Source organism: Scophthalmus maximus, chromosome 5, assembly GCF_022379125.1.
Source record: "Scophthalmus maximus strain ysfricsl-2021 chromosome 5, ASM2237912v1, whole genome shotgun sequence".
Classification (NCBI taxonomy): domain Eukaryota; kingdom Metazoa; phylum Chordata; class Actinopteri; order Pleuronectiformes; family Scophthalmidae; genus Scophthalmus; species Scophthalmus maximus.
Genome location: NC_061519.1, coordinates 7,075,786 through 7,088,310, shown reverse-complemented (window position 1 = coordinate 7,088,310; position 12,525 = coordinate 7,075,786). Strand labels below are relative to the sequence as shown.

Sequence of the window (12,525 nt, the reverse complement as noted above, 5' to 3'; positions counted from 1 at the left end):
AGTGAAAGTCGAGTCGGATTCTCTGAGCACCCCTGTCTGCTTTTCCTAAGTCCTATGAGTCCTCCTTTACACCTTTCCTTGACCTCTTGACGTTTTCCACTGAGGTCAAGGAATAATAGTAGACAGGAATAGTAGATAGGAAGGACATTTTGACCGCACCCCCAGTGTACCCTATGCTAAAGGAGATAGGAAAGGAAGCAATAGACACATTTTATCAGTCAGCGCTACATGCGATATCGTATATTGTTGTTTCACTGTCTCATATTCCCCTAAGTTGTCACTGTCGTTAAAATGTTACACCACATCTAGTTTTCCTATTTACAAAGCACGACTATTTTAGAAAGTTCTTATCCAGGTTCACCACCGACATGAGCGAGTGAAGCCTAAAACCTGTATTCTCTGGAATCACCAACAGAGGGCGACTTCACTGGTTGCAAGAAGAAGTCAGTTTATATAGACGTCTACGAAAAACTGAGCCCCCTCCAACCCAGCCCTCTCTGGCTCTGGTCTCTTCCAGGTGTCAATCAACTGGATCCAGTCACGTGCCATCAAAAATCTTGCACGAGCCAGTGTTAACATTTTCTACTCATATTTTACTGGTCTTTTTGAGAGGAATGCCAAGACAAGGAGAAAAGCACAAAGAATGATAAATCAGCTAGAAAAATGGAGAACAGTTAGGCAAAGTTTCATACATATAACACGAAGAAAAAGCGATGTGACGCAAGAGTGGCTCGCCAGACAGAAATGCGTGTCATTCCGTGTCAACAGCATGCCATTACACAGCAGTGCAGTCAAAAAGAATACAGATCCAATACAATCAAATGTCAGGACGTAATTAAGCCATAGGTTTATATGTGGGTAGCAAACATTCTTTTTCAGAAACCTCATCTCATTTCATGAAAATCAAAAACATAGCTCAGGTTTTTTAAAGGACAGGCATTAGAAGTATCCAGAACTCAGAGAGTCCTGTCGGTCCATCTTCAGAGTTAGTGTAGCTGTGCCCATCAGGAACCTGAAGCTCAACCACAAAGAGGAGTGAAAAATATCATCATATCATCACCATCTCATCTCATTTCATCATCTGCCATCCAGTACTAAAATGTCCAGGATGTATTTAGCCCATAGCAAAGCACGGGGCCTGGGAGCACGGTGAAACTGTGGTGAAATATGACTATGTCCAAACCCAGTAATTGTTTGTATTGTTTATGGTCAATGTGCAATGGGCGTTTACACAATTCTCTGCTGTTCTCGGCTCTCATTTACAAGCGCAAGTACTGATAGATTTATATTGTGTCTTCACGATAGCCCTGTCTTGATCTACTGTCAGAGTGAATCAGACTACATTGAAGTCGTTGGACATTGCATCACTTGTGATGGAGCAGTGTTAACCTGCTGTCAGTCTTTGTACTAAGCTAAACTTTTTCACCCCCTGTCTTTGTACTGAATGCACCAAGAAAAATGTATAATAATAATATTAATAATAATACAAATTGTAATAGTCAAACCGGTGAGTTGACCTCTTGTGGACTGACAGGACTCGGTTCTTTCCTCAAAAGTTAAACACTGAACTCATTTGGCAGCAAAAGCAGTATAAACAAAAGATTCATCGATAAATTTGTCAACAATCGATGATCAAAAGTCATTAAGAGACAAAGTCAGAAATGCAGATGCAAAAATAAATAGAGGTGTGACGTTTCCTTCTCCCCGGGTCTTAGTCCAAATGATGAAGACTAAGCAATGGCTTCTTTACAGGCAAGCAAGCCAGTCAGTGCACACACACACAGACACACACACACACACACACACCAAAGTTTTCAGTCTTAAGGCTTAAATTAAACCGTACTGAGATAAATAAGGCAAATTATTAAACATGATTTTTAATATAAAAAAAACTGAAGTTAATGGTCATTGCTACACCTGTGGAGGGTTATTGGGATTAATGGATTCATAATTATTATTACCATTAATCTGAAATTTCAGCACAATGCACAGAGGCCTTCAGATATTAACATATACATAATGTAATAACTTAAATGAAAAAAATATATGACTTTAATATGAATAAATTAATAAATTACAAAAGTTATGAAATTAAAATAAATAATATTTTCAAAAAACTCAACTAATGACACACATTCACTCATCCATGGCCTGTATGGCACTGTCCTCTACACCATATGAAGGCTCAGTGGGCTCTGCCAGGCAGCGCTTTCGCCCTGTGCTTTCACGCCCACGCTGCAATGCCTCGGTGTCCGTTGTCCATAAAGTTTTTTTTAAATAAACCGCTCGGCACACCCTCAAGGTTCCACAGGTGGTCACCTCACTACTACTCCCTATGCTTAGAAAACTACATACATCCTAACGTCATGTGTCCATGTTGTCGGGGGAGGGGTTCAGATGAACCACTCCTTCTTGCTCTCGTCGATGGTTTCGGTGAATGCCGGGTCGTTGACGATGATCGCCGCGTCAGCACAGTCCGCTGACTCCGCCCCCTTGGCCTCGTTCGTGTGGTAGGAGCCTTTGTGACGGAACATGTGACGGATCACAAACACCATGATGCACAGGACGGCGAAGATCACTATGGAGATGATGCCTGTAAACAAAGCAAATGTGCCATTGTTTGTAACAATAGAGTTAGGACGTACCTTCTCATGTTCCTATATCTGCACTCCCGAGATACACAGCAAATTAGTGGTCAAAAATGAAAATTTGGCGGCTGCTTCCAGACTTTTAGTTCCAAACACACAAATGTTCCAGCGACCAAACTCAGATACTCGCGCGAGTAAATTGACGCGAACATTCGTGTCGCACCAGGAGACTTTGTAGTAGGAAGTTGAACACGATTTACCTCCAATTATGGCAAAGTTGCGATCCACTCCATCTCCACTGGATTTGTCCTCATTGAAGGGGAAAACCACTCCAGCTATGGACAAAGCAAACATTTGTTATCTGTTTGAACTCTGACACAAACGGCCCTTTTCTATATTGGTCTGTGACTTTGGCATGTCTGTATGTTCCTTGAAACTGTTCAGGTTCACGTTACTTTTAAATCCGTAGGTAGATTTGTTTTTAAAAGAGTTTAAGAGAGCAGGCCTCCATCTTGAACGTTGAAGACATCTCTGTGTGTCTCTACCTGCTTCCACGTGCCAGGGGTCACTAGCTGAAGCCATGGGGGAGATGGTCAGCGGAGAGGCTCCACAATTGGACGGGACCAGAATCCCGTGGGTGCTGACGGGCGCTGCCAGGCCAGAGCGCAGCGCGGCTTTCAAAGGTGCCACGCTGTTGAACTGAACTCTCGACAGACAGCCCACGAAGCCCGGCGTGTTGTAGCGCTCGATGAGGATGGGGTCAATCTGTCCTGTTTCTACAGGGAAGACAGCAGATCGCACAGTGAGTGGGGTTTCAGAAGCTTTTTAAAAACTTACAGAACGAAACACAAATGTACATTCTTACATGTTACTGCATGCAAAATGATTTACAATGCTACAAAGCAACTAAGCCTGGGGGGGAACAGATTCATCTCTATGCCAGCAGAAGGGGCCCAAAGCACACTGATTACAGAATGAGGGGACGTCAGCTGAGTAGACGGGCCTTCATTTATGGCCGTGACCACTTCTGAATGTGCTCCCCCGAGGTTGTAAAATATTCTCCAGAAGAATGCTGTTGCCGCTCAGATTTATTGAGAGCGCGATTATTTCCAGAAATCAAATACATTTAAAAAACGATGAGAAATAGTTATCCACAAGGGTGTTGAATCAGGAGCAACTGCACTTGGATGTAGTTTCTTGAAACGTTGCACCTGATTCGACACCCTCGCGGACAGCTACGACCTGGATGACTGAGAATCTTTGCAGAGATTAGAAATAGTGTATTTTAGACATAATTCTAATCGTCTACACACTTACCGAAGACCTTTCCGAGAAAGATGCTTTTGACCAAGTTGAAGTGGATGTCCGAGGCCCCGGGCAGGGTGTATGTGTACACTGGGTAGTGGTCCAGCTGGAGGATATGGACATAGGAAAGGACCAGTGACAAGTTGAGATGATACATTCTATCTGCCATCAGTACCAGTAATTTTTTCCTGCTCACACTGTGGAAAGACAACATTCAATCTTCGCACAATTAGCAGGTCCAATGAAAACAATTCACAGTCAACAATTTAGTTGAGTCTTCGGAGTATCAGATTAATACAAATAAAATACAATCTGTAAAACTTCACCATAGACTAAGCGTTCAACATTTTGGGTAATACATGCTTATATGCTTTTTAGAGACTGACGTGAGAAATAGTGCTTACAGCATGTCATTACGATTTCACATTGACTATGTATTGCATGTTCCAAGTTTGGACATGCTAGGTTCACATGCGTCACTCGTGGGATGCCTTTGCTTCAGCCAGAAGATTTAAGTAAACAGGTCAAGGTCTCGCGACCGATATCTCTATGTTAGGAGAAACTAATATCTCGTGGGTGATGGATGTCTGGCTGGGGAGACTAGTTTCAACCTTGCATGGTATAATCTAAATTTGTGTGAGTTCAGGGTGTGGTATATAAACTCGTGTTGCTCCGTTCGTGGTCGAACCTCCTCGCAGCATGCAGAGAGGGTATCGAACCAGTACTGCAATAAACAGTGTCTGGACTGCGATCCACCATCTGATCCAGGTGTCTGAATTCAATCTTCCTCCTCAAGAATCAACTCTTACACATCACCTACAGAGACTGATATCCACCTGAACACTCCACTCTGAAAAAAGCAAACAAGCCTCTTTTCCCCAAAATGTTGGAGTGTGACCTGATCAATGCAATTCCACACCTTGCCTTATACGGTATTTGGTGTGACACGGTCAGGTGCTTCTGTATTGGCAGAAAGTACTGACCTGTATTCGTATCTCTCTTAAGTTCCTTGTTACGTTGACAGAGTGTGGCTGTCCATTTGCCAGGTTGCGATGGTCAACGTCAATGGTGTGGGGTTCTGTTAGCCCCCCGAGACTGTAGCGGATCTGTAGAGTGCCTGGAAAATGCAACAGCATGATCATTCAACAGCAGTTCAATAGATGTATCTTTTAACAGAAATGAATTAAGAAATAAATTGGGACGTGATGTTGAGCCCACCATTGTGCCTGAGCACCACGGCCAGGTAGTCTTGAGTCCTAGAGCTGATGTAGACCAGGATACTGGGAGTGCTGGAGGTGCTGAAGCTGAACACCAGCTCCTCCTGAGTCAGGTTGGCCTCGCTGGGAACACCAACACCCGATAGACTCTTCACTTCTCGCGGCGCGACGGGTCCCGCCTCCGGCAGGAAGTCGTAACGCACCAAGGTCCCAGTCTCAAAGTAGCCGCCCACATCTAACATACACACACGTGCAGAAACAGCAGCAGATGAAGGAAGGTTAATTCAAACGCCACACAAGTGGCGGATCACATATTTTCTGTGTCGGATCTAATCGAATGCAAACCGACGTCAACTGATCTGACCCGATGAAAATCTGTTTCAGTGTTGGAGGTCGTACCGTCGGTGCAGAAGGGCCCATCGTACGCAGTGAGGGAACAGTCGCAGGAGTACCCGTTGTACTGCTCCACGCACTTCCCGCCGTTCCTGCAGTGCATCGCGTAGCTGTTGCAGTGGCCCTGACAGCCCGGACTGACCCCGGGGGTCACCTTTGCCCTCTCCTCCAGGTCAAAGGTCACACCGTTTACCTTCAGGGCCCGCATGCAGCCCAAGAAACCCCTCCGGCCACTCGAGGCACCTGGAACCAAGACATGAAGCATTGCGTCGGTTAAGTCAGAGCGCTGGTGTCTGCTGCTATTTTCATTCATGCTTTACAGTCAGAGGATCAACACTCGGTGTGAATCAGTTTGTCCAACTCAAAACATTCAGATCCCACTCCTCCCCCCTCTCCTCTGGTGTTCCCCAAGGTTCTGTCCTTGGACCCCTTCTGTTCAGTATCTACCTTCTCCCTCTTGGCCGTATTTTCCGTAAACATAACATTCAGTTCCACTGCTATGCAGATGACACGCAGCTCCACCTATCCACCAAACCCACAACGTCCCTCCCTCCCACCTCCCTATCCGACTGTCTCAGGAAATCATATCCTGGTTCTCCCAAAACTTTTCTCAAGCTCAACAGTGACAAAACTGAACTCCTCCTTATTGGCACCAAATCCATCCTCTCTAAAATAAAGGACTTTTCCATCTCCATCGAAAATTCATCTGTGTCCCCCTCTTCCCGGGTTAAGAGTCTGGGTGTCATCCTAGATAGCACTCTATCATTCCAGTCCCACATTAAAAACGTCACTCGGTCAGCATATTTCCATTAACGCAACATCTCTCGCTGGCGCCCATCTCTCTGCCCCAACAGTGCAGAAATTCTGGTTCACACCCTGGTCACATCCCGGCTAGACTATTGCAACTCTCTCCTCTTTGGTTTACCTGACAAATCCATCCATAAACTACAACTGGTCCAAAACTCTGCCGCCCGTATCATTACCAGAACCCCCTCCATCAGTCACATAACACCTGTCCTGCAGCAACTCCACTGGCTCCCCTTCAAATACCGCATCATCTACAAGATCCTCCTCCTTACATTCAAGGCCATCAACAATCTTGCCCCTCGGTATCTCACCGAGCTCCTCCATATCAAGACAGCCACCCGTTCTCTCAGGTCCTCTTCCTCCATCCAGCTCATCCTCCCACCTGCTCGTCTGGTTACCATGGGGTCAAGAGCTTTCAGTCGCTCATCCCCCCACCTCTGGAACTCTCTGCCTCACTACATCCAACACTCCACTTCCATTATCACTTTCAAATCTCACCTGAAAACCCATCTTTTCAGACAGGCCTACTCCCTTTAATTTCATTTGCTTTGACTGGAATGACCCCACCCTTTCTCTTGTTTTTATTATTAGTAGTATTATTATGTTGTTTTATTGCCTGCTTTTATGACTGCTTGTTGGATGGACTGAGTGTTTCTATAGTTTATTTTGTAAGGTGACCTTGAGTGTTGAGAAAGGCGCCCATAAATAAAATTAATTATTATTATTATTATCATGTTCATGCAGGGGAACAGCTCAGACACTGCTTATATCTACTTGTGCTGTCAGCTTCCTCTGACACCACCACCTTCTCCGACTATTTTTACTTAAACTTAATGTGCACCAAGTCCAACTGTAGAATCCATCATCTATACCACTTATCCTCTGAGGGTCGCAGAGGAGCTGGAGCCAATCCCAGCTGACACTGGGCGAGAGGCTCGGTTCAATTGGACAGGTTCACCAACATGTTGCAGGGCTGACATGTAGAGACAAACAACCATTCATGCTCACACCTACAAGCAACTTACAGTCTCCAATGAACCTGCATGTCTCTGGAATGTGGGAGGAGGCCAGAGTGCCCAGAGAACCACACGCAGACTGTAAGACAACTCTACAACCCTTTTTTTTTTTTTTCAATGGTCAGTTTCCTTGACATAAAAGTCTCAGAATAGGAAACAATAAGTGTGTTTTTGTAATACACCTTGTCAATGCAATAGTATGAAGGTAAATATGTTGCACAATTCAAGCTCTGGAAGACTGGATTTGTGAACTTGTAGAATGCAGTGTGAGAACTTGTAGAACAAAAATCTGAACTTGTGCATAAAAAATATTCATACACATGTAAGCTGAGTTTGAAGAAATCCATCAGTCAATCACAAACATATTACTGGCTATTTCCATGTGGCATCTCATATCTGCTGTGGCGAATATGATTGTAAAAGGAAGCACCAATTCACAGCCACCTAAGAAAAATATATATTTAAGAAATTATAATTCTTGCAAGATCGCGTGGAGTTGGATTCGATCTCAGCACAGCAAAAAAAAAAAAATATCCTTTAATCACAGTGAGACACGCCCACTCATGCGCTGGTGTCTGTCACGTATTGATAAATTCTGTCATCACCTATGTAACGTTTTGATCTGGGTTCACCTGAATCCACTGGTTACCGAACTAAGCGACCAAAAATCAGTAGTCAATCATTTATTGCAAGAAAAGGCATTAGAAAAAATTAAGTTTACTTCCAAAGGCTTCAATCATTACCACTTTGCCACAGTATTCTACTCTTCCTGTGGTTCAGTGTTAGCGCTTATTTAGTGTGTTGAGACAGTATTGTCTGAGTGAGATCGCAACAGTTTTAAAGTATTTTTGTCATAATGTGTACTGTCGTGCGCAGCTGTAATGCAGCGGTAAATTCCGGCCGAAACATCGAGAAACAATCTTGATACATTCTGGTATTTCCTGAGATGAACAGAAGGTAACCAGTTGACAGCATTCAGCTGCTGGCACAACTTGGGGGAAGAGTCGAACAAATCTGAACTGGATTTTGTCAAACAAATGCCAGTGATAATGCAGATAAGACATAAGACTTACCATAGCTGTCATCATTATGGACCTACATATGGTTCAGTTGCAAAGTAAATACAATGACAGCTGAAGGAGCTTCGTAGAGTTCAGTGCTTCTAATCTAGTAAATTATAAATGTTGTCTATGTGACTTTGTAAAATATGGATCACCGTGACGTACTACTATAAGCATGTTGAAACTAGAATGGTATATTATTACTATCACTGCATGAATAGTCTTATTGTATACATTCTACATTTCATCATTATCACCATTTATATATATATATGTGTATATATATATATTCAACTGCTGCTTGTGGTACTGCTAAAACAAACAAATACAATGGATGTCTGTTGATAAGAACTTTTTTCCAAGCCAATTTTTGTGCCCGAGTCTCTTCTTCTCCCTGTCTCTGCCGGTTCTCCCTTTCCTGAGTCTCCTCTTGATCCTAGTACTCCAGCATCCAGCTCCTCTGATCCTGGTCCTGCTCAGTCTGCTCTCCTCCCATTGTTTCAACACCTCAGTTCAGACACTCCTTCTCAGTTCATAAAGATGGGAAGTATCATGTGACAATGAGAAGACGATCAGGTTTTTACTCTATGATCAGATGCCCCGAGTTTGTGTCTGTAAAGCCAGACACAAACTCTACTGTTTTCTACTGTTAACTCCACATGGTAAAAGTGATGTTTGTCATCATCACATCAGCTGTATGGAACCTTACAGTACATCAGCAGTGTGTGTGTGTGTGTGTGTGTGTGTGTGTGTGTGTGTGCGTGACTTACCAATATACAGCTCCCTGTAGAACTCCAGTTTCGTGTGTCCCTGCGGTGGGGTGGGTCTGACCTCTCTGTACTGTCCATTGAGCTGCAGCGCCGCCTCCTTGACGTTCTTCTCAGCCTCCACACGATGCCACTGGTCGTCGTTCAGAGGCACCGGCGAGCGGACACTGAGCTCCACCCGCTCACTGCCCACGTCAAAAGAGAAGGAGACCACCGAGCCTCCTGGGAGCAGCAGGATAAAAAAACAAACTTCAGGGACATTTAAGCGTTAAGTCCTACCATCTTATTTCATCATTCATCTCATTATTATAATTTTTAATTGAAAATCAATCAATCAATTGTTTACATTTTTTTGAGTTGGTGTCTGACATACTAAGTGAAAAAACTCATTTCTTTAATTTACTTACAAACCTCCTTTCGTCAGCACTTAAAAGGATAGTTCAGTGATTTTGAAGTGGGGTTGGATGAGTTACTTATGCGTAGTTAATATGTCACCTTATGGAGATGGTGATCAGCACTGTCATTTAATGGAGTTTGGAGGAGAAGTGGCGAAAGTCAGAGCTCTACTGTTGCAGAAGGGACCACCGAAATGGAAACGTTTAAAAATGTGGCGAAAAATAAATTTTTTTGGTGGTCCCCTCTGCTACAGTGGGACTGTGACTAACGCTACTTCCATTTTCCCCTCCAAACTCAAGTAACTCATACAACCCCACTTATAAATCACTGAACTATCCCTTTAATGTGTTGCTTTTGGACATATATAATAGCAACCCCTAGTGGTAATATTAAAAAAGACACTTTTGCAACTTTTGCAGCGAGCACATATCACGTCTGACTGATTCCAAAAAAAAGTCAACTGTCCTTAGAAGCTTATATCGTCTTTTGCAGTCTACACACCTCTGAGCTCAATGTGCAGGAAGTCAGTGGTTCCCAGGTTCTCCAGAAAGACACCATGAGTGGAGGACGTCTTAAAGTAGAAGGAGATGTCAGTGCTGGTTTCACCTCTGAACGAAGGGAAGTGAAGAGACGAGGCGGGGCTGGTGAAGGACGCCGCATTCCAGTAGTTCCCTTCACAAGACGAGAGGAGGACATGGTTAAAAATACTCAGACGCTCAAAATATTCAAACAGTTTCTGGGATGATGTGACAGCTCATAGTCTCTGGTCTAAGATTGATATATATATATGTGGTTCAAAAAAATTCAGGTTCAAAAAACATCTTTTTGAGGACATTTTGGCTGCCCTCACTAGGTTTTAGCATAACCAAATTCATTATGTCAATGTTTCCTCACAACTATTGTTTACTTGTATATATATTGTGTGTGTGTGTGTGTGTGTGTGTGTGTGTGTGTGTGTTTAACACTCACGGTCGCCCTGGCATTTGAGTGGCCCTATTGTCAGTTTGGCCTCAGATCCAGCTCTGCTTGTGTCACCAACCACAACCTGACTGACTGGCAAATGGTCTTTATACACCAGCAGGCCGGAGTCCTCCTTCCTGGGCACATACACAAAGCAGATGTTTATTAATTCAGACTATTCAGAATGTGCAGGCAACAAATATTTTGCATGTGTCCCTGTGAAAAATATAAAAGGACAAAATGCTGCAAAATGTGATTGAAAATGGACAAAGCTTGTTATTATTTTGATGTTTGCCTTTGCTTTAAATTTCAAATAAATAAATAATAGATCTTGATTTGTGTACCCAAAGTATCTGCCATAAGAATATTTATAGTACACTGGAAACAAACAACATAGAGTAGAAAGGAGAACAACAGAATACATAATGAATAAGCGCCAGAGGGGCGATGCATACCCAATGTGCGCATTGTGTACTCCCCGATCATGCAATACTGAGTTTCCTATAATGCCCAGTGAACACGCATGCTATCATATAAACAGATGCACAGCGAGGGCAAGTCTGTCTGCCTGCTGAGAGCTGTATTCTTGTCACGGCAATGCACACAGCGAAAGTTGAAAATCAACGAAGGAAGAATGGGCAAATATTCTCCCGAATGACTGAATGTTTGTTTGCCACCAAGGCATGGTACGGTGTGAACGCACCATAAGGAGCGTACTGTGTGACTATGCCGGCCCACCCTCGACTGACCAACTCCAAAAGTTAATACCAAGTTTGGTGAAAATCCGTCCGTGTGTTGTGAAGATATTTCGTACAGACACGGACAGGGGTGAAAACAATACCAGGATAGTGAAAGCATGAATGAGATGATTGCTGCTACTGTGAAGCTAATTTAGAGGTGGTAAAGACCACAGTGCAGTGTGAATATACAAACTCTGCTCAGTCCACTCACCAGGAGCGCAGGTCAGCGTCACAGTTGCAGTAGTGTTTGGGGTCAGTGCAGTTGTGTTCGATACCACAGGAACACTTCTGTATCCCTGGTCCTGAACCCCCCCAGTAGGAATGCCTCTCATTGGCCCGTCCTACCCACCAGGTGAACGGGACACCATCTGTGAGTCAAACCAGCAACTTGGAGTCAGTTTACCTTCTCTTTTATTGGATTGATCTTTAAGAAAATTTCACACGTGCATATAGTAATATATAGCGTACAAAGCGCTCCACGAGCAGCCTCTCGCCGAGTGTAAAATGTGCACCGCGAGCGCAGAAATAACCCTCGATCACATACATCACATACATCGCTTGTGAGTCGTTTTTTTGTGCACTGTATTAATGACTCAATTCTAACTCCATAACAGGTTTTAATATGATAGATTACTTTACCTGGAGAGTTGAGCAGACGGGACATTCGGCAGGCATAGGCTACATACTGTTCACAGTACTCTGCATTTCCAGTGATGGACAACACCTGGACACACACAGGAAGGAGACATTGAATATAAAATGACTCTGTTTTAAAGGTCCCATATTATGCAAAATACACGTGGGTGTCTACTGACCCCCGAGAAATTTGAAAGACCTTTAGTTGTCTACGCCCCCCTTATTTCAGTAGTTACGGTCATCCTATATGCATTATTACCTAATATTATAGGATGCAAAATTGTCAGTTTAACATGTTTATGTAAACTCTTCAAGGCTTTTTCAGTGGCGCAAGGAGGTCCGCCACTTGGCCTGACAGACCAGTGTGGTGGTTCCCATATTAATAAAGGGTGAGGGGAGGGTGTGCTCCAATTATGCAGCCCCACACTTATACCTACAAGGGTACTGGAGGGGTCGGGGGAGTTTGCTCACCCAGTCTACATGTGCTTTGTGGAGTTGCAGGCTTACGACCTTGTCAACCTGGGTTCCTGTGGGGGGCATTGTGGGAGTATGGTTTACAACGAGCCATCCAGTCCTTTTATATTACTAATAGTGCAAGTTATCCACAAGGGTGTTGAGCAACTGGACAACTACTACAAA

The 12,525-nt window shown here is 43.7% G+C and overlaps 1 protein-coding gene across 2 annotated transcripts in view; it reads right to left on the bottom strand.

Moving 5' to 3' along the window:
* Positions 1-572: 572 nt before the first annotated feature.
* cntnap2b (contactin associated protein 2b) overlaps positions 573-12,525 on the bottom strand; it is a 40,115-nt gene continuing 28,162 nt past the window's right edge. For both annotated transcript variants that reach the window (XM_047331960.1, XM_035633736.2), the window contains exons 14-25: positions 11,890-11,974; positions 11,462-11,618; positions 10,520-10,647; positions 10,052-10,222; positions 9,158-9,376; positions 5,510-5,746; positions 5,112-5,345; positions 4,877-5,010; positions 3,906-3,999; positions 3,134-3,364; positions 2,849-2,923; positions 573-2,593 (exon numbers count right to left, since the gene is read on the bottom strand). In XM_047331960.1, the coding sequence (XP_047187916.1) occupies positions 2,394-2,593; positions 2,849-2,923; positions 3,134-3,364; positions 3,906-3,999; positions 4,877-5,010; positions 5,112-5,345; positions 5,510-5,746; positions 9,158-9,376; positions 10,052-10,222; positions 10,520-10,647; positions 11,462-11,618; positions 11,890-11,974 (1,965 nt within the window). In that variant the 3' untranslated portion in view covers positions 573-2,393. The remainder of the gene's footprint in view (positions 2,594-2,848; positions 2,924-3,133; positions 3,365-3,905; positions 4,000-4,876; positions 5,011-5,111; positions 5,346-5,509; positions 5,747-9,157; positions 9,377-10,051; positions 10,223-10,519; positions 10,648-11,461; positions 11,619-11,889; positions 11,975-12,525) is intronic.